At 40.3% G+C, this 22,448-nt stretch overlaps 1 protein-coding gene across 1 annotated transcript; it reads right to left on the reverse strand.

The window, feature by feature from the left end:
- Nucleotides 1-12,817: 12,817 nt before the first annotated feature.
- LOC306762399 (GTPase IMAP family member 7-like) lies at nt 12,818-21,636 on the reverse strand (the record flags this gene model as incomplete). Its single annotated transcript, XM_079248842.1, is given in 4 exon segments — nt 12,818-13,346; nt 13,348-13,468; nt 20,549-20,616; nt 21,611-21,636. Coding segments are annotated over 4 exon segments (744 nt in total).
- Between the last annotated feature and the right edge of the window lie 812 nt (nt 21,637-22,448).

The following is a 22,448-nucleotide window of genomic DNA, read 5'->3' on the forward strand; positions in this document are numbered from 1 at the left end:
GCCATCTTTTCATGAATTTAGTTTCTTCTGGTCATGGTGTTCTGAGTTCTATCACATCTTTCCTGCGTAGGAATTACAAACGTGTGTCCAACCTTGAGGGAGGAAGTGTTTTTGTTTATTTATTTATTTGTTGATTTATTAATCTATTTATTTTATGCCGCTATTCATAAGCAATTTTCTGTTGTACTACAATGAAACGTACCCGCATCAAGTAAATGGGCGCTGTACGTGTTAAAGCAGGGGGGTTAGAATGAACTCTTATTATCCCACACACACAACACACACGGCTGTTTCCAAAAAAATTGTATATTTTATTCATAAAATTAACACATGTGTATAGTATTACATTTACTGGTGTCCCACAACAAGTGCAGATTCACATGTTAGTCTGGGAATATGGTAACAGTACCTCCTGACTGTGGAACTATTAATGCTATACGTCTGTGCTAACTTAAATACTAACTCATAACTTATAACTTATATAACATACATGTGACGTCAAGATACATTGACATGACATTTTGTAAGCTTTATGTGAGGTTTTTAAATAACTTTAGTGTTATAATTAGTTAACAGGATGTTAACAAATGATAATTTGTGCATTATTACGGTTTATTTTAATTGAATAACTGGTGCATGTTAAGTGTCATCTAACTTCCATATTGTATATTGTATCTCTAAGTACTGAATTCACATTATGAACATTTTTTATTCATTTATATTTGTGTGATGAATGATTGAGCAATTAATATTGGCATTTACATACTCTCTTTCATACCTATGTTAGTGTTTTATCTGTGCTTGTTAACTTTTGTATTTAGAAATATGCTTATTAAAATACCATAAATAACATAATATCCTTGTGTTGTGTTTGTCTATGGGGTTGTTCCCCAGGGCACAAAACTAGCCAGGACGCCTCTGAGCAGAAACGCTGCCTTTTGTTACTAAACACCTTAAGAGACAGTCTTGTTGTTTTATGTCTACAGACATTTAACCTGGTATGATGAGAGAAATGGTGTCAAATTACAACATGATAAAAGCTGCTTGAAATACCAGTTACAAGTCAGGATGGTCCTGAGTAAGTACAGTTCATGTAAAAGCAGAACTGAAGCGGTTAAAGAATCTGCCTGATTCTTCCTGCTGCTGCTGTTAACAGATGAAGTCTTTCTTCTGCCTTTTCCCTTTCACGAGCAAAGACACAAGTTCTCCTTTCCACCACAAAGGATGCAAAACCCACACACGTGTGGAGGTCACGGTGCATCATGCACAGTCCTCTAAACACAGACGGAATGCTGTCCGGGAACAAGCTGCTCAATGAAGCCTCGTTTGACAGTTTGTTCCTCACATGGTTATGCACAAGCAACAGAAAAACTGGACAAAGCACTAAAACGTTTAACAAGCTTTTGTATTAGCCTGTTACAACTTGGAAGTCTCAAAATATTTTCTAAACCAATAAAAAAAAACTTCTGAACATTCACATACTATACAGTCAGGTGTTAATTTAAAACAACAAAAAAAAAAGATAATTTGCTTACCGCAAACCAAGAGGCAAACCAGCCACAGCATCTTCTTCTTCTTTCCAGCCATTTGTGTTAACTTTCAAGGATAACAAGAAAGAAATTCTTCTCCTCCTCCGTTATGTTTCCTCCCGTTCTTGTCTCGCTTGCTCGTTCTTCAGTCACCAACTGCGTTCCGGCCAGCCGCCTCTGCTTCATGGAGTCAAACTCGCCGCTCCTACGTCAACGTAGGACTCCTAAATCCGCCCCTTTGCGTAAAGGCGCAGAGAGCGCTGCGCACAGTGTGTGTGTATGTATATATATATATATATATATATATATATATATATATATATATATATATATGTATATGTATGTGTGTATATATATATATATACATATATATATATATAATATATGTGTGTATATATATATGTATGTCTGTATGTATTACCTACATTGGATCAGTCACACCAGTTAATCTTGTTCTACCAGAATAATGAAAGCACACTGGGATTCATGCAGGAACAATAAAGAATCCAGATTTTTAAGGGTCATTAACTGGGCTGATTTCTCTGTTAGGAGCTGCAAAATGTTTCTGTAAAGATAAAAAAAAACCTTAAAAAGTTTCCCTGAAATTCTCTGGTTTACTTATTGTAGTAAAAGTTGTTCAACTCCAAACAGGAACTACTTTTGTTGCCTGATGTGAACTTATTAGCTCCTGCCAGCTGAGGCTTGTCAGAGCAGTTGGTGCAGCAGTCCTCTGTTCATCAGCAGCATCATTTTATTCATGTTCTCCTGCTGTGCTGTTGTGGGAAAGTCCACGTACTTTCCCCTTTATATGGTTTACTTTTTGTTTGTCTAAAGTCAGATTTAAAGTGTGAAGTTATGTGGCTGTAACACAGACAGGGTTGAAAGGGAAAAAAACACTAAGCGATTTAACAGGGCATAAAGCAGCTTAAAAGACACACAAAACCGTACAATCGAACATTCATATTAAAAGGAAAACACATAACAGTCATTTAAAGCAACCAAACTGGAATGATTCAGGATGCAACCATCACAATGGAAGTATGAAGAAACAACAGAAATCCCTGCAGATTGAGTCACCAAAGGCTTGAAAGCTCAGAGTTTCGTGCAAGGGGGGCCTGGATCAGCTGGCCAAGCTTCTTGGTTGAGAGTGAAAAGGACTGGCCAGAAAAGCTGGAGACACACTGTTAACCGGCTAAAAACCATGGCTTCTCTACATTTTCCTTCTTGGAGAGGGATATCAACCGGTCAATCAAAAGGAAACGCCCCAAATAATGCCAAATTTTAAGATGAAATTACTTCTATTGGAGGAGTTAGACAAAATTCCCTCCCCCCACCAGTTTTCATGAAGGTAAACCTGAATAATTAAACCTAAAATGTTTTTGTACCAGGCTGTAAAATTTATTTCTACTGTAAACATATTTATTCCTGCTGTAAACATATTTATTTTTAGCTGTAAACATGTTTATTTCTGCTGTGAAGTTGGTCTTTTTGTTCTTTCTTTTTTTTTTTAAACCTGTCCTGTCCAGCATCTCAGCATACAGAACAGCAATCTGCGTGCCATATTTTTGCCAGACAGATTTGCTCTGTCAAGGGAGACATCTCATGTAAATAGCTGCCCTTGAGAATATGAATATTTTTATTATTATGATAATTATTTTATTTTATTTATTTATTTTTTCCTTTTATCATTTTGCAATCATCGTCAGTCTTGACATGGCCGAGCTGGACCTGGCAGGGAAAGAGGAAAAAAAAGAGGAAATGAAAGGAGGAAAAAGAGAGACAGAAAAGAAAGGCGTGTCTAAGCTGCTAAAGTTACAGTATTTGCAAAACAATATAAAGTACTGAAAAAATACAACAAGACAAAAGTAGGATAGTGACAATATTCAAAAACAGACAAAAAAAGAAAAAGTAAAAAAAGTAAATGAATTAATAAAATAACAGTTAAAATACCAACCGTTATTAAACATACCTACAGAGAGTCATCAGCAACATTTAGTAGGAAGCAGATGGGAAGATGAGCGCTTTGTGGGCGTGCACGTGTGAGTGTTCAACCTGTGATCATGCAATCAAAGATCAGCTGAGTGCTTGTAGGGGAACACGACCACGACCCGAGGCGTAGGGGAGGAAGCCAAGGCCCCCAGGGCCCGGCAAGCCCACCGCGCACAGAGCCCGGGCAGGCAAAGCAGAGAGAGCCGCCGTCCCCCGAGCCCAGAGTAGTGGAAGCCTCCAGGCAGGCGCCACCCGGCGCCACGAGGCAGGGGCACCGGGTAGCACAGGGCGACGGCGGCCCAGCGGGCGCAAGGTGCCGAAGCAAGGGCCGCACAGAGGGCCAGCAGCCCACAGGCCCCAGGACCACCCGAACCCCCCGGCAGAGACCCGGCCAAGACCCAGCGGGCCCCGCCCACCCAGAGCAAAACCATCGCGGGCCGGCGCCACCACGATACCAGGGGACAAGGACAAGGACACGTCCATAGACCATCCCCCCCAACAACCCCTCCCCACAACCCTCCCCAGGCCAGCACCAGGCCCACCCCCCATACCTCGAGTGCTCCCCATGAAGAGGGGGCATAGGAAGACCCCTGCCCCCCCCCCCCCACCCGCCTGCCTCTGTAGTGTGTGCATGGGTGGGTCGTGGTTGTAGTGCAAGTAAAAAAAAAAGGGTGGCCGTGGGTGGGTGGGACCGGCTGCTGCCAGACAGCCAGACCCCCCCTCCTCAGCATTCCCTTGTTTATTTAAGTGTCCTCTAGCTGCCCCCACCTCACCGGGACAGCCCCAGGTCAGAAGGGCAAGTCCCAGCCCGCCAGGTGCTGCAGGAGGCAGCACCCCGGTTGTCTCCCCATCCCCAGCGGCCCAGCGCCAGCACTCCAGGGGCCGGAGAGTCCCCGGTTCCCACCCAGACATCCATCCAGGTCTGGGGCCCGGTGCCACCAGCAACGCCAAGACTGCTGCCGATGGGAGGAGACAGAGCCAGAGGGAGGATCCCCTCCGCCATGGACCCCCCCCCCATCTCTGCAGCCCCCACTCCTACTAAGTGATGTGATTAATTAGCAGGGTTCAGGGAGAGCGAACATTGGCCGATTCATTTTTGATGGAAGCAGATGTGATCTCGAGACTTGTGTGTTCCAACAGGAGATTTTTGTAGTGATTAATACTGAGACTTCTTTTGGACTTCCAGTTTAATAGGATAGTTTTTTTTTTGCTATACATAGGGCCACAAGGATAATGTGTGTGTTGTTGGGGTCCATGTTGATGTCACTAAGGTCTCCCAGTAAGCAAAGCTTGGGGCATGCAGGAATGCTGCATCTGAGCCATGTTGATAATTCCCCACAAACCTTTTTCCAAAAATTTTGAACAGGTGGACAGAGCCATAGCGCATGTAAATAATTATCCACTGCGTTACATGTGTACTGTGTGCAGATCTCTGAGTGATTTAGACCCATCTTGAACATTCTTTGTCCTGTGTAATGTGTTCTAGGAAGAATTTTGTATTGGATGAGTTGTAGATTTGAACTGTCTGTCATATTAAAAGCATTTAGACATATTTGCATCCAAGAAGGTTCACTGAGACTGATAGATAGGTCTGCCTCCCATTTGGAAGTTGGCAAGGAATTTGAATCATCTATTTTTGACATTGACCTGTATATATTTTTGAAAGTAACTTTGGGCTACGAAGTTCCATAAATTCTGCTACTGTGGGAGGAAGTTCGAGTCTATTTGATGAAGGGGGAATTTCGTAAGTATAATGGATTTGAGTTGCTGATATTCTAGAAATCTGCTACTATTAATTCCATATTGTGATGATAGAGTGTCAAAAGATAAAATTCTTCTGTTATGGATAATATGCTCTAAATAATTAATTCCTTTATTAATCCATTGTTTAAAGTTGATCATATTTTTGTTTAAAAGAATGTCAGGGTTGTTCCAGATAGGTGTGAGTTTACATGGGATTATTGATGAATTGTTTTTTTAAAGAAATTCCCACCAAGCTGTCAGAGAGGTGCTAATGTTGACGCTTTTGAAGCACTTTAACTTTTTTTACACTGAAGCTGAAGAATGGAAGATTAGAGATTTCCACATTGTCACAGAATGTTTGTTCTAAGTCTATCCATGGTTCATCTAATGGACTCGGTTTAAGCCATTTTAAGATATATTGCAGCCTATTTGCTAAGAAATAATGTTGAAAGTTAGGCAAGTCTAAGCCTCCCCGATCTTTAGGTTTTTGTAATGTTTTTAAACTAATCCGGGGTGGTTTATTCTTCCAGAGAAATTGTGAAGTGTATGATTCTAGTGATTTGAACCAGGTGGAGGGAGGTTTCATAGGACTCATGGAACCAGGTAGTTGATTTTGGGTAGAACCATCTTTTTTATCGTATCAACTCTCCCCATAAGTGAAATGGGGAGTGACTTCCAGCGAGTGCGATTATCTTCTATTGTCTTAAGAAGGTTAGTGTAATTGCATTTTATCAGTTCTGAGAGCCTGGGGGGAATATTTTTGCCTAAGTATCTAATGTTACCTGATTGTAAATTAATGTTGGATGGATTTCGAAACCTACAGTTAATTGGTAGGACTGTGCTCTTAGACCAATTAATAGAGTAGTCAGATAGTGATGAGAATTTATGAATTAGTGAGATTGTTTCAGATAATGATGTTTGTGAGTTTTGGAGGAATAGTAAAATATCATCGGCATAAAGGCTTATTTTATTAATTATATTTTTGGACTGGATGCCCTTTATTATTTGATTCTGTTGAATTGCAGTAGCTAGTGGTTCAATAAATACAGCAAAAAGTGAGGGAGAGAGTGGACAACCTTGTCTGGTGCCCCTTTGAAGATTAAAACTTGGAGAGGTTTGATCGTTCGTCCTGACTCTCGCATTAGGGGAGCTGTATAAGATTTTTATCCAGTCAAGAAAGGAAGGTCCAAAGCCAAATCTATTTAAAGTAGCTAATAATAATTTCCAATTTACTCTATCAAAAGCCTTCTCTGCATCCAGAGAAACTATAGTTGTTTCCAGGTTATTGATGGTAGAGTAATCTATTATATTGATTAGCCTGCGCATGTTAACAGAGGAATATCTGCCTTTTATAAAGCCTGTTTGATCGGGGTGTATAATGAGTGCAGTTACTTTCTCTAACCTTGCAGCTAAAGCTTTGCAGATTATTTTAAGATCTGCATTTATCAGTGATATGGGTCTGCAGTTAGATGGAAGTGTGGAGTCTTTGCCTGGTTTTAACAGTACAATTATGCTGGCAGAATTCATGTTTTGGGGTAAGTAGCCATTTTCCTTTATTTGTGTCACCATTTTGAAAAACATAGGGGCCAGTATTGTCCAGAATACTTGATAGAACTCTGCTGGGAAGCCATCCGGTCCTGGGGCTTTTTTACATGGCATATGTTTGAGGGCTTCATGTAGCTCTTCTGCTGTAAGGGGGGAATCTAAGGCTGTAACGTGTTCCTGCTGTAGTCCTGGGAGGTCTATATTATTAAGAAACTGATTTATGTCATTATCTGATGGATCTAATTGGGATTTTTATAGAAGTCTCTAAAAATGCTATTTATTGTGACATGGTCATGTAAGATATTACCTGCTGGATCTTTAACAGATGAAATAGTTGCTCTTTGTTTGTTTTTAGTTGACTGGCTAAAAATTTTCCAGATTTGTTGCTGTGTTCAAACCTCTCCAAGTGTAACCTTTGCACCAGAAACTCCATTCTTTCATTGATTATTTTGTTTAATTCAAGTTTCGCCTTCCTTATTTGATTCAACGTTTGTTCATTTGGTAAAGCACTGTAGGCATCCTCTAATGATTTAATTCTTAATTCTAGTTCTGATATTTTTGAGTTATCCTTTTTTTAATATGATGCAAAAGAGATAATTTTTCCTCTCATTACCGCCTTACCTGCTTCCAACAGAACACATGCTGAAACTCCTGGTTTATCATTATTTTCTAGGTAAACAGCCCATTCTTTTGCGAAATAGCTGATAAAGTCGTGGTCTTTAGGCAGTGCTGTATTGAACCTCCAACTTTTAGCAGGTGGTGTGATTCTCGTATTTCTTACAGTGAAGGAAACTGGTGCATGATCGCTGACTGTAATGGGGTGGATCTGGGTTTCTGAAATCATGCACACCAACGAGCTGCTAACCAGGAAATAATCTAGCCTAGAATATGAGTGGTGAACTGAGGAAAAAAAAGTGTATTCCTTGATATTAGGATGAAAAGACCGCCATATATCACAAAGACCAAGTTCCTCCATATATTGTTTAACAGTGTTTGTAGACTGCCAGTTTCTATTGTTTTCTGAATTATTCATCCTGTCTACGGGACCCATTAACAAATTAAAATCTCCTTCTATGATAAGGGTGCAGTCTGAGTGTTCTGAGACAGTTTTAAAAAAGGAATGAAAGAAGGAGGAATCATCCACATTTGGCCCATATATGTTAGCTAAACATAACTTCATATTTTGAATAGTTAATGTCACTATAATATATCTTCCCTCTGGATCTGTGGTTCTGTTGATTTCTGTGAATGTCACTTTTCTATTTATCAAAATGGCAACCCCTCTCTGTCTGGAGTTATAGCAGGCGGAGTAAACATGAGGAAATTGTGATGTAGAGAGAGCATCCACTGAAGTATTTGTCATATGAATCTCCTGTAAGAACACAATGTCTGCCTGTAGATCATTTAGCCTGTTAAAGATTTTTAGTCTCTTCTCTCTGGTCCCAGCTCCGTGAATATTCCACGTGATAAACCTAAGTACTGTCATGCTTATGGTGACAGGGTAGGTGTTAGATGCTTCCACTTGATGTGAATAAGTGTGTGCGCAGGTGTAAGTATGTATGCCTTGTGTTGTGTGACTATATTGAATGTTACTAAATATGTTTGAAATAATAACAGTGAGAGTGTTGGGTTATGTATGTAAGTGTTATCTAATGAACTGTGTAGTTTTGCATCTGTGTTATTTAGTTCTGTGAGGTGGCAGCTAGAAAAGAAAGAAAGAAAAGAGTATGGAAGAAAGGAGAAAAAGATGAGCCAGAAGTTGACCAAAAGAGGAAAGTGGGTGAAAAGGAAAAACAAACCCATAAGGAGATCTGTTTTGTGAAAGAGACTGGCAGTGGTGTTAACTATTGTGAGCAAACATTAAACTCTGATTAAATCCCAGTGAGACTTATTAGCCTTAATATTACCAGTGCAAAGCGTGTAGAGTGTGGATACATATCTGAGGTTAGTAGAGCCAGGGAGTGGTGTTATGGTCATGATGTAGCTGGCCATTGACATAGAGCTTGTCCACCGAGATGACCGCGCGGGCTCCTCCGTCCAGGAATTTCCTCCTGATGGGGAACAAGATCTTACGACGCTCCAGGATCTCTCTGGGGAACTGATCGCTCATGCTGATATGAGTCCCACGGAGCTGTCTCCCACAGCGCTTCACCTCTTCTTTTTCTTTGTGTAGCACGAATTTAGCAACTATTGGTCTTGATCTGCCCTCCGATGTTTTTCTTCCCATGCGATGAACACGGTGAAAGGAGATGGCTTTTACCTTTTCCTCTGGAAGCTTAAGGTGGGATCGGATGAATTCTTTCATGGTTACCTCTGCGTCCTCCTCTGGCTGCTCAGGGAGCCCTGAAATAACTAAGTTATCTCTCATGCTACGGGCCTGGATATCTGAGACTAATTCTTTCATTTTTTTTATTTTCCTCCATTAGTCGGCATACTCCATCCGTGAGAGTCTTAACAGAGTCTCTAAGCGCATTGTTCTCCGTAGCTAAAGCTTCTACCTGCTGCTGGCTGTATTCTAGACTGTCCTTTAACAACTGGAACTCCCGGTGTAGAACTTCCAGCAGGGAAAGCCTGGCGTCTAGGCTGGATAACTCCCCGTTGATGGAGATTAGGATATCCGTTGTAACACTACCTGTTGGAGAACCTGGTGAGGTTACTTCGGGGGAATCCGCTGGGCGAACTCTTTTGGAGGTGGAACCGGTTTTGGACGCCGTCGCCGCGGTGTTGCTGGTTTTCCCCATTATGATCCGCTGGAAGCTTTCTTCGGTTACCTCTATCGGGCTGGTGAGATCCTCTTTGTTGTTATCCAGAGTGACCGGGTTGGTGTGATTAGAGTTTTTAACTGTTTTAAATTATTTGTTTAATTTCTTATCGTTAGCCTGGTAATAAAGGTTTCGTTTACTTCAGTAGCGCACCATGTTGATCCTGCCAAATCTCGCCGAGTCTCGCGTTACCGCATTCTCTCTCGCGTCTCTCCTCTCTCGCGTCTTCTCCTCTCTCGCGTCTAAGTTGCGGGAAGTTGGTCTTTTAACATGGGAATTTGTGGGGATTTGCTCTTTTTGGAGCCCCTAGTGGATGAAGGGGGGAACTGCAGTTTTCCGCATAGGCTTCACTTTTAACTTCGGGAGCTTGCTGCTCTCTCTTACCCATAACCTGTCTTCATTTAGGCTTGATAGCACATTTTTAAATTTAACTACTCATATCATTAGGTGTCCTTTGTATTCTCTCTTGTGATAGTGGCCACTACACATAACACCTATTAGACAGCTGTTTTCCAGTTTGGATGAGGACAGTATATTTATATATGTAAATTATTACTGGGATAGGCTCCAGTTTCCCATGACCCTAAACTGGACTGGATGGATGGAAAAAGTAAGTGTAAAAAAAAAAAAAAAAAGCATCACTGTAAGTGTTTGTAATATATTATTGTATGTACAATAAATGTGGCTTTGTTTCTTAATAATTCATGCATGAAAGGAATAATGTACCTATGCAACATCTATGAGTTCAACAGTTCTCCTGAAAAACAACAAACTAACAAAAAAAATCCTCAAACAAACAGAACAGGATGTGTGTATGGTGTGTGTGAAGAACTGTTTGGTTGGTCAGGATGATGAAGGTTGGTTTTTCTTCCCTGCTATTCAAAGCTGCGCTCACACTACTGTTATGTTCAGTATGTAAATAAAAATCCAGGTCTGAAAGTAGAACAAACCAACCAGGCCAGATAGAGCCAGAAATAACCAGATACATCCAGATGGCCACACCTTAACAGCAGTGCTTAGAATTCCATATGTCTCTGCAGCAGTTTGTAGAGAAAAAGAAGAAAGACAGGGACTAAAGCTGAGATTTACAATAAGTACAACCTTTTCCAGCAACTGATAAGAAGAGACAACATTTGGCTTTTAATTCACCATTGTTCACATCAGTTTGACAAATTATTGACATATTCCTCCATTGTTCACACAACTGGTTTGCATATTTGCCCTGAGGCTGCTTGAGTTTTATGTCCATCATCACTAAAAGTATTTTCTTATATATCGATACATCAACACACGACTGTTTTAATGTGGAGAAAGACGTGGAACATTTTACCTTTGCTGCAGGAAACTCCCTCCTTGCATCGTTTCTATTAATAAACAGCCCAGAGAGAACAGAGCAAGAAACCAAAGCATTTACCAGAAGTCTTCCCACGAATCACCAGATCCCTCCACTTGTTCAAGACTTTTCATGTTGATGAGTTAATGCCCACAGATTTCACAAACATCAGGAGTTTATGAATCACTTAAAATCAGTCAAATATTGTTAGTACAATTCAGAAAGGCACATTGTTCTGATAAAGGCCATTTAACCAGGATCATCTGTAAACTAAGTGGTTGTCATACACTACCAGTCAAATGTTTGGAGGAGGCTCAAACAGTGGCCTTTCTGTGTGGAGTTTACATGTTCTCCCTGTGTATGTGTGGGTTCTCTCCTTGTACTCCAGCTTCCTCCCACCATCCAAAGACATGCATGTTAGGTTAACGGGTTACTCTACACTGCCCATAGGAATGAGTGTTAGCGTGAATGCTTGTCTCTGTGTGGCCCCTGGATGTACAGGCGACCTGTCCAGGGTGTACCCTGCCACCCGCCCAATGATTGCTGGGATAGACTTTGGCTCCCATTCCACGGAGCGGTTTGGAAAATGAATGAACGAATACTTTTATACTATTATTTTATACTGTAGGGAGTAATTTTAGATTTTGGAGACTCTTCTTGGGAAGACCAGAGAGGAGGGCAATACAATAATCTAGTCTGCTAAAAATAAAAGCAGGCATCACCACCTCTGTGCCGGCAAGAGAGAAATGAGCGGCAATGTTTTTAAGATGATAAAATCTTGTCTTTGTGACATTTCTAAGGTGTGGAATAAACTCCAAATCAGAGGAAAAAAAAACCCCAAGGTTTCTCAGACACTGAGAAGGTTTATGATCTACAGTTCTGGTCAAATTATTTTGCTCTTGTCTTCTGGACCGATATGAGTTGAGCTGTAGGATAGTCTTTGCCATCCATGACAATATGTCTAAAATACAGTTTAAATAAATATTGACTGCTCCCATGTCATCAGGAAACACGGTAATGTAAAGCAGCGAAATGCTTTGTATACGTATCATTTCTGAAGGATGATAAAGTCTGTTTAAATCTAAATATAATACAGACTGTGGCTAACCCAGATTGTGATAAGGATGTGCAGAATCTTAGGAGCAGGAGAATAAAAAATATGTGATGGGCTGATACAGATTCCTTGTTAATAGAAAAAGCAGCACCTACAGTGATTAAGTTGATGTTTTTATTCATAAGCATAATTCAACACATCAGATTTAACATTTTTATTCTCCAGTTTCTAAAATAAACAACATATTATAATGTCATTTTAATGTATTTATTTGAGAGGGAAAGTGCATTTTAATGAAAAGTCAAAAGTTGCTGTAAATGTCATAATTAGCAAAGTTCTAATTTACATCTGAAGTCCCGTAACAGAAAACACATACCATGCCAATAGTACAAGATTATAAAATATAACAGCAATAGCAGAATCAACATGGGTTCATTATTAATATTTCATTCAAATTCTAAAATGGGGCAATGTGTGTACATGTGGAAATGCACACACACATTAAAAATTCACACACACACACATACTGACTTGTGATGATTGTTGGAATTAACATTGATTAATAATGTAGAAAAAACCATGTTGGTGAAAAGAGTTTAAAGCAAATAATCAGATTTTTTTAACTGCTATTATTTATGTATCATCATCATCATTTATTTTCCGTTTTCCACTGAAACACAGAAAGATGACAATAAAGTTGAATTTGTTTCTATTCAACATTCATTTCAGTTTCTGAAAATTAACTTTTGTACCATGAACTGGTACCCACTACACCCAAAGCAAAAGCAGCAGCAGCAGCTCCTCCTCCTCCTCCTCGATAGAAGGAGTTGTGTCTCTCTGCCTTCCTTCTTGCCTCTCCGGGTCAAACATGTGGATTCTGTCTCAGAAGATCTGCTGACTCTTTTATGGCCTCGTCAGCCTCTCTGAACATATTGTTGGTGTAGAATCTTCCTCCATTACTCTGAAGCATGAGCTTGATCTTCTTCAGCAGCTCTCTGACCTGAGATGGATCCTGCTCTCTGTTGTTAAAGACGTGATATCTTCGACCACACTGACTGATTAAATCATGGCCAGCTCTGCTTGGAGTGATGAAATCTTCCACAGACACTCCATCTGCCTCCAGATCATCTCCTCGGGTGAACTGGACCATGGTGTAATCTGATGCATTTTCTCCAAAAATCCTCTTGATGATTTTTGGAGTTTCTTGTTGTTCCTCTGTGAATCTGTTCAGTTGGACCACGATCAGGAAGACATGAGGACCAGGAGCAGCGAACGAGATGAATCTAACAGCTTGCTTTATTCCCTCCTCCTGGTTTCTGGGATCCAACAGACCTGGAGTATCAACCACAGCCAGAATCTGACTTTCAAACTCTCCTGTTTCCTTCTGACATTACTGCCGATGGAGACGATTCAGAATGAAACATGTTCTTCCTTAAGATGGTGTTTCCTGATGCACTCTTCCCAGCTCCACTTTTCCCCACTAGAATTATCCTAAAGTCTGGTTCCTCTGTATCTGCTGGAGAACAAAACATTCATTTTTATGATTTTGTCAAAATGTCAGTCTCACTTATTACACCTCAGTAATAAGCTTTAGAAAAAATATGTAGGAAGAAAAGATTTCTGCAGCTGACTGAGCAGGTGGTGGATATAAAAGAGAAATGAACAGATGTCATTTGTTGGAAGCATGGAGGATCTTGCTCTGATGAAAGGTAGTATCAGCAGCCTTTAGGCTGGATGTGAAAGAAGCAAGTTTTTGTTAGTACTTGCACAAAAACATACCGTCTTTAGATGGAGGAAGTAAAACCAGTTTGACGAGATGAATGAAACACCTGCAGTTTCTGATCACTGATAATCAGGATGATGGACTGTGAACGTCACTCTCACATTAGTAGCTTAGTTTAATTTTATTTTGAACGAATGAAAGATAAGCAAAGAAAATATGTACAGACACACACATATACATACTAAGAATATAATATTTATAATATTAATACAAATGATAATATATTAATTTATCATCAATAATTTAAGAAATTCATGAAAGAAAAGGAGTTCGAAAAAGAAGTGGGAAAAAGTGGTCATGAACACGAAGCAAAGAAAATTTCAGAACAACACGAAATATTACAGGCAGAGGTCAATTAAGCATGATGAAACATGTCACAGACTCACCAGGATTTCTGAACACGGCTAATTGTTCATCCAGGTCCATCTGGTCCATCTCAAAGCTGAAGTTTCATTTTTTTATGCTTCTCCTCCTCTCTGTATTATAAGCAGCAGCAGAACCCTCCCCTTCCTGATGTAATGTGACCTTTCTTTACAAAACTCGAAATAGGTGTTGATGTCAAACCTCCTACAAGCTAACTTCTCTGAGTTTAACAGCAGCAGACTCATAGTTGGATAGTTGGGACGTCACTGGGGTTTTTCTTTCCTCCAGGAAGAACTGCAACTGCTGGAACTGGACTTAAGTCTGGACTCAGGTTGCCACCCATCCCTTAAAATACGGAATCGTCCTTTAATTGACAAATAAATACTGCGTCCCGGATTGAACCAATGCGGGACACACTTTGTTCTGTATTTTCATGAATGTCCAATATCCTACATATGTCGGTCACACACATCAACACTAAATCTAAAGATAATTAAAATAACAGAAAATACAACAGCGAGCAAAAGGGTCTGTTTAGGCGGAATCTGCAGGCTGCAGCCGCAACCCCTCTGTGCCTGCGTATTGGGCAATCACTGGAATTCACTAATAACAAAAACAATCATTTATTTGTATAATCCAACTAACCTCAGGGGTCCAACATGCTTAAAAGATAGAACAACATTAAAACTAAACACACAAAAGCAGCTAAAAATTCAGAAATATGAAATGAAAAATACTTTATTCATCCCTTAAGGGAAATTCAGTATTGCAGTATATAATTAACTAGAGGTCTTGTTCTGATGGCTGCTGGCAGGAATGATCTTCAGTCTTAAGATCGGACCTGAAGAAGCCTCTCACTGAACACACTTTGTTTCATCACTGTGTTGTGGAGAGGGTGTGAAGAATCCTCCATCATCTCCATCAGCTTGTGCAGCATTCTTCTTTGGACAATCAGCTCCAGCGGCTCCAGAGTTACTCCAAGCACAGAAGCAGCTTTCTGGATCAGTTTGTTGATTCTCTTCAAGTCTCTGGTTCTGATGCTACTACCCCAGCAGATGCTGCAAAGCTGACTGCACTCTCCACAACAGACTTATAGAAGATATGCAACATCTTGGTGCAGACGTTAAAGCATTTCAGCTTCCTTAAGAAGTACAGTCTGCTCTGACCTTTCTTGTAGATGTAGTCAGTGTTGCGTTTCCAGTCCAGTTTGTTGTCCAGCTGAACTCCAAGATACTTGTATTCCTCCACCACCTCCAACTCCTCTCCCAGGATGGAAACAGTGCTTTGTTTATTCTTCTTCCTCCTGAAGTCAACAAACATCTCTTTTTTGTTTTGCTGCTATTTAATATGAGATGATTGTCACCGCACCATTTAACAAACTGACTGACCAGTTCTCTGTACTCTGCTTCTTGTCCATCCCTGATACACCCCACAACTGCAGAGTCATCAGAGTATTGACAAACTGCTGGAATGTTGGTAGAGTTGCAGAGAGGGAGACATTGTTAAAGTCTCCGGAGATCGCCGTGAATGAGTTTGGATGCTGTGTTTGTAGCCGAGCAACGACGGAGCTGATGACGTCACAGGCTGTGTCTGGTGCGGTACCAGGTATTATATAAACCGCTACCAGAATAACACAGGTAAACTCTCTGGGTAAATAATATGGATGGAAGCTCACAGCTAACAGTTCCATGTCCCTTGTGCATATCTTCTCCTTGACAGTAACATGTCCAGGATGACACCAACGCTGGTTAACCAGCACTGCAATTCCACCACTCTTTAGCTTTCTGCTGCGTTGTCTACTGCGGTCTGCACGGACCGTTTTAAAGCCCGGTACAGAAACATTACAGTCAGGGATGTGTTCATGCAGCCATGTCTCAGTGAAGCACATAATACTGCACTCTCTGTATTCTTTCTGAGACCTTGTTAGCATCTCGAGCTCGTCCATTTTGTTAGCTTGTGATCTCACATTAACCATTAGGGTGTTTGGTAGATATGGTTTAAATCTCCATCGCCTCTGTCTCACTCCAGCTCTGCATCCTCTTGTCTTTCTTTTCAACTCCATCTGGATTTGATGTGTTGTTTCGCTGATAACGTTGTAAGAGAGGGGCTAATAGGATCCAGCGAGCGGACACTGTCAGAGTACAGAAAGAGGTTTATTGGGGTTCCACAGATTCCTGTGAATTCTCCAGCAGGACTTCAGAGACTGGCAGACTGGTGAGCAGTAGGAGGTAGGCAGGCAAGCAGGGGAGCAAGCGAGCGAGCGAGCGGGCGGGCAGGCAGGCAAAACTGGCAGGCTTTCTCTGGCAGGAGGAAGACAAGGCAGGTTATAAATCAAAGGTGTGCACAAAGCAACGCAAGCAGAGGCCGAGCGCTGTTTACCGCAGGGCAATCAACAATCTGCCGCTGGATAGCAGGCAGAGCTGGTCTTAAATAGGTCGTTGTAGATTGCTGGGATGTGGATCAGGTGTGCTTCCAGTTCTCAGCTGACCACGCCCACCAGGGAACAGGAATCACCACAGATAATCCTGATTTGGGAGAGTTTAATCAGTTGATTCTGATTGTAGACAAGTCTTTCGTTGCCATGGAGACTCATCATAACGAGTCTTGAGAGAGCCAAGAATATGCAGAAAAATCTCCCTTGCAGCACACCCTCCGAACTGGCATGAAATCCTCAGAAAAAAGACAATATCTATGTGAGAAGAGTTTGCACTTTAAAAAAAAAAAAAAAAAATCAGTATCAGAGCTACTACAATTTGCTGCCATCAGACGGCACAATCTAGAATGAGTAAATTTTAAATGACTAAATATAAATAAGTAATAGAGATTATACATTAAAAGTAAACAGAATAAAATAAGTATCATAAATAAATACAAGTTTTGATGTGACATATGACAGCTTATAATTCAGAGAGTTTGGTTGTCCCACCAGTTATATGTGGACCCGGACCAACTCAAACCCCCTTACCTGGGTATGTTTAGTAGAAGCTGGTGGGACCACCTTAAAGCCCACCATGCTTAAAACTCGTAAATGGTGAGCTGCTCGTTTGTTAGGAGAAAGCAAAGAGAAGTTGAAAATCCATCTGAGTGGAAACCAGAGAACAGAGCAAAGACTGTGGGACGTGTTCCTGGCTAGTCCTGTATGTTAAAAGAAATGCGTATACTGCACATGCTGAAAGTGACTGATGGAGGATGCAGAGAAAGCAGCATAGAGAGCGGTACAGTAAAGTCTGCAACTGATAAAAGTCTCTCTCAGATTCTAGGCGACTAGTTTTTGCTTTTACCAGCAATCGCAAATCATAAAAACATGTTTTTATTATATATAGTTGATTTACTCATCAAATATCAAACAACTATGAAAAAATCTTCTTGGAATGCTGATGGCAGAGTTGGAGATAAGGATCCAGAACCATCAGTTACAGTGTCACCAAACACACACATTTTTATCCTCATTTAAATGTAGAAAATTCTAAACTGAGATTTAATGTTCATGGTGCAGTTTGATTACAAGCCTTTTAATTTTTTTCAACCAGACTTAAGTGAATATCAATCTGCACATAGTCAACATGGCGGTGAAAGGATACATTGTGTTTTGCTAGAGTGGATCAAAGTAGCAGCATGTACAATGAAAATAAATTAGGACCAAGAAAAGAGCTCTACGAGACACTACAATACAATGCATTGTGGTTTATATTGACCCAACTAGTGACCATAGATTAGGTGCCCAATGTCAGTCCTCGAGCGCTGATTTCATGCAGGTTTTCAATGTATTCCTGTCACCTGGTTTCCAATAAATTGATTCAACAGCCAATGAATAGCTGCACAATGAGTGATTAGTTTGTGTCAGGTGTGCTGGAACAGGGATACATGAAAAACTGGATTGTGGCCCTCGAGGACTGGAGCTGGTCACCCCTGTCATAGATGCTCACTGCTTTTTAAGATACTTTGTGGGTAATTTTGAGTCCATTTTTCTCTCTGGGACATTCTTCCAAATGATATCATTCAGTAATGCGTGGAAAAACAAAAAAATCTAAACGTTTCTGCTTCATCTTGTTATCTAATTCTTCTTAATATAATAATAATAATAATAATAACAACAATAATAATAATAATAAGTAAAAACAATTAAGTGTTTAATGAACTTTTCTAAGCTATTCAAATCTTTCGATGTCCTATTTGGTGCTTTGTTCTCCAATCTGACATGTAAAAGCTACATTTTCCTCTCAGTAATAGACATGACCCAACAACAGATAGCATGTGTGTGAAGTGTTTCGAGCAAATACCACTATTACTGCAGTGCTTTGCAACTTTATCCACAGCTCAACTTCTAATGCTAGCTTCGGAAAGCGTGACAATTTTCTCCTACATCAGCCTTATTTATTTCTCCAAACAGTATTATGACTTCTTTACTTTCTTTTTAATAAAACCAACATGTAGAAACTATGTGCCTGGAATGAGTCATCCATATGTGGTGCTGCACCTGTTATTTTGTTTTTAGATTGCAGGGCAGCAGTCTGAAAAACATGAAGGGCTCCCCATTCCACCCAGTCTGTGTTTTTGCCACAGTTTCAAAATGAAATACAATGATCATCTTGGCCTGAACACTGCTTGAGAAATGTTTTTCTGTCAGTAGTTTGCATCAGACAGTCTTTACAAATAATTTTTTTTTTATCAGAATCTCAGGACATTTTTCTAAGAGTTCTTTGTGTTTTGATTACAAAAACATTTAGCAGCTCTTTTCACAGACACTATACCAAATAACAACCCTTTAACATCGAGATAGTTTGCAATCTAAAATGGTTTAAATGTTTCCTCATGAATTCCTGTCTGCTTCTGTTATGATGGTGAAACATGATTCTCTTATGTCATTGTTTTCTCTGTTAAATAAAATTAATTGCAAACCAAAGAAAACCTATTTTATCATCAGGTTAAACGTGATCCTGGCAATTAATAAAAGTGACTTGCAGAGAATGACTGAGGACTGTTTTATTCTGTTGTCATACAGCTCTTAGTGCAGCCTCAGCAGGAACACAGTAGAAGTTGAAGTGTTTGGAAAAACTTTGAATAAGCTTTGACTTTCATTCTATGATGCATTTAACATTTTGATAGATGGAAAGATTAGGCAGTGAGGAACGATGTTGCAGCTTTGTCACCATTTCTGGAAGGTGATGAGGCAGTTCTGTGCAGGAACACAGTTTCAATAATAAGAACTGGCCTTACAAAGACAAAAAATGGGGAAACATTACATACACAAGTGATGGAACAAAAGTTAATCATGAGAATCAATGAGAAAAATTAGACTGAAGTTTATTAAGATTTATGAATAAGGAGAGCCGTCATGCAGATCAACAAGGCATCTGATAACCTGCTCACAGGAGATAAATGAACCATTTTACAGATTACAGGAGATGTGTATTCTTTACGAAGGTATTTTCACGCTTGGAAGCGATAATAAAGGTGCAGACACGGTGCCGGTCACTCATGGAGGCAAAGTCAGAAGTTTTACAGACTGTTCTGATCTAATAAAGTTATGGATCATACAGCTTGCTGAACATGTTGATTCTGCAGGTGAAAGATGATATTTTCATTCCTAGATGCCAAAACTTGACCTAAAAAGGACAAATAGAGCTGGATGAAGAGCCTCTAACATGGCTCATGCAGCCATTTGGACTAAAGTTTGCACATAGGAATCACCCACGCCCCCCCACAAACACACACAAAGCTGTTTTTCATGTTTTGCGCTCTGCCGGTGCTCGATGGCGAGCCGGGGTTATTCAAGGTCAACTGTTGTCACTCTGGTGATGTTAACTGGAAAAGGCCAAACTGTGTTTCTACTCTGTTTGAAGAGTTTTGTCATTTGATTGAAATGTTTCATGGAAACACAAAGAAATGAACTTTGGAAAGAAAATAAATGTTTTAAGCATCAGAGGAAGAATAAAATCATCAGCAGCAGCACGATGAAGTTCACCTCCTAACAGCATGAAAGAGTGAACAACCAGTAGTGTCTTAGTGGGATCTAGTTTCTACAGCCAGTCTGAAACCCTCCTGTTCATAATGGGTTCAGTGTTAGAAGGCAGAACAGGAGCCAGAGCCATATGGATGTATTCTGGTTTAAAACTAAAGCTAAATTATATGCAAAGGTATTTAGAATAAACTACAAGCTGCAACAAGGCAGTCACAGGACCTGTGAGTCATCTTCCCGCTCTGCAAAGTCAGGTGCAGGTTTCCCTCTACTGGTAGAAAACCAGTATGGTGCTAACCTGAAACTAACTTTATATTAACATATTAATGAGACCTTTCTTTAATCTGAGGATGACCAGGGCAAATTAACACATCTAATAAATCTCCTTTTCTAGATTTTCTTAATTGTTGCACAAGATGTGACACATTTTCTGCCACTTCAGTCACATGGATCAGTTTGTAGGGAGCTCAGGCTGGTGGCATCCTTACATAGCTGGCAGAGCACACCTGGACCCAGGTGTGGCTCGTGCCACTGATGAGACACGGCCCCACGGCACCTGAAAACAATCAAGACAAAGCAGTAGTGGGCCGTCACACTTCTATACACTCCGGTTTGTTAACAATTTAAACAAAAAACAAAACAAAAGATGTTTTCTAAAACATGCAGAACAAACGTTTGCTGAGTGTTGAAACACCGTCTGAGGAGGAGAAGCACAACTCTGCCTCTGACCTGATGAGCTCAGATGTTCAGATCAGGCTTCCTTCGTGAGAATTTCTGAGGTTTAAAAGGTAAAAAAGCCAAAACTCTGTTGGGAATCTGATATGTTGACGGAACAAACTAGAAAACAAGACTTGAATAAAAAAAACCTTTAAAAACAAAAAGGTTGTTTTCTTCAGTTTTAGTCACATTTCAGTAAAACATGTTTAGTTCTTCATGTTTAATGTAAAACCAGGAAAAATCCTGGTATATGACTCTTCTTTGACTAAAGTCCTGAACACTGGATGAAGACTTCAGTTTCAATGTTGAATTAATTTTTGTTTAACATTTAAAACTACAAGTTTGATCAAAATGCGTCACAAGTTCATAAAAACCAAGAACCAATAAAACTAAACATACAAGCAAAAAACCTCTTTAAAAGCTTAACTTCAGGCAGGATTTAAAGGACTGTAAACACTCAGACCATGTACACACAGATCTGGGTTTCATAAAAACCAAATATCTTCCCTCCGCTGGACAGTTAAGCAAATGAGTCCACACGACTTCGCTTTTCACAAATCCATCCACTCTGATCTGCATAACGGTGTTGTTACACACACATCACAAGCATATGAAACCTTTAGGCGGCAGTAACTCCTCTAATCCTGTCCAATCAGAATAACCTGTCTCATGACGTCACTTCCACAGAAAACACAAAACCTGCCCCTAAAATGATCTGGTTATGAGGTGGAAAATAACTGTCCTTAATCTCGTCCCTCGCCTTCCGTCGTCTACGTGGAGCGGTACTGATGGTCGTGTAAAAACACGCACACAGCGCCTGGACAATGGATTACGCCAACACAGTTTCAAGGATGTCCATGTTGGAAACAAAGGTCGTACATCAGAATCAGAGTCCGAATCAGATTTATTTGTCATTGAGCCAGCATCCCAGCACAACGAAATAATTCCAGTACAACCCGTCCAAGATTTATACAACATATATGTGACATGAACAGATCAGGCAGAATGAGGCAGCAGCCAGGAAAGCGGCGCACCTTTTTATGCAGAATGAGGAAAAGACGAAACGAGGGAGGATGGGTGGGTGTTAAAAAATAAAAGTATCTCTACACTTCACCTAAAAGGGGGGCGGATAAAGCTGCGACACAAACCACACCTCTAAACAAAAACGCACACATTCAGAGACAACATAAGAGACAACATGTGACGTAATTTCTGTTGCAGACTGTGACGTTTCAGTTTCAACACCTAAAACCTCGGTTATATACGTGCACATGCAGACGTGTAAACGGTGGATTTACACATCTTCACTTTGGTCGGAGGTTTTTAAAACAATCATATTTGATGCATTTTGGTGGGGATGACAGGCCAAATCGGAGAGAAATATCTTGGTTTTGGGAGATACCTGCTATGTGTGGACAAGGCCTCAGAATGACGTGGCTGCTTCTGCCAAAGCCCGATCCCTTCTGTGCAACTCGATGCATGATGTCAGCTGTCTACCGGAGTCGTAAAGCAGCTTCGTCAAATGGCTTCAGTTTAAAAATGGTTCGATTCAAGTTCTCATGAAAAGTCTCATGAATGCCGTCTGTCTTTGATAATGGAGCAGACAAAATGTTCTATGCATGCACATCTTGTCCCCCAAAAATGTGATTGACACATTTAAAATACAAATAA

The sequence above is a fragment of the Telmatherina bonti genome (genome assembly GCF_933228915.1).
Source record: "Telmatherina bonti genome assembly, chromosome: 11".
NCBI lineage: Eukaryota > Metazoa > Chordata > Actinopteri > Atheriniformes > Telmatherinidae > Telmatherina > Telmatherina bonti.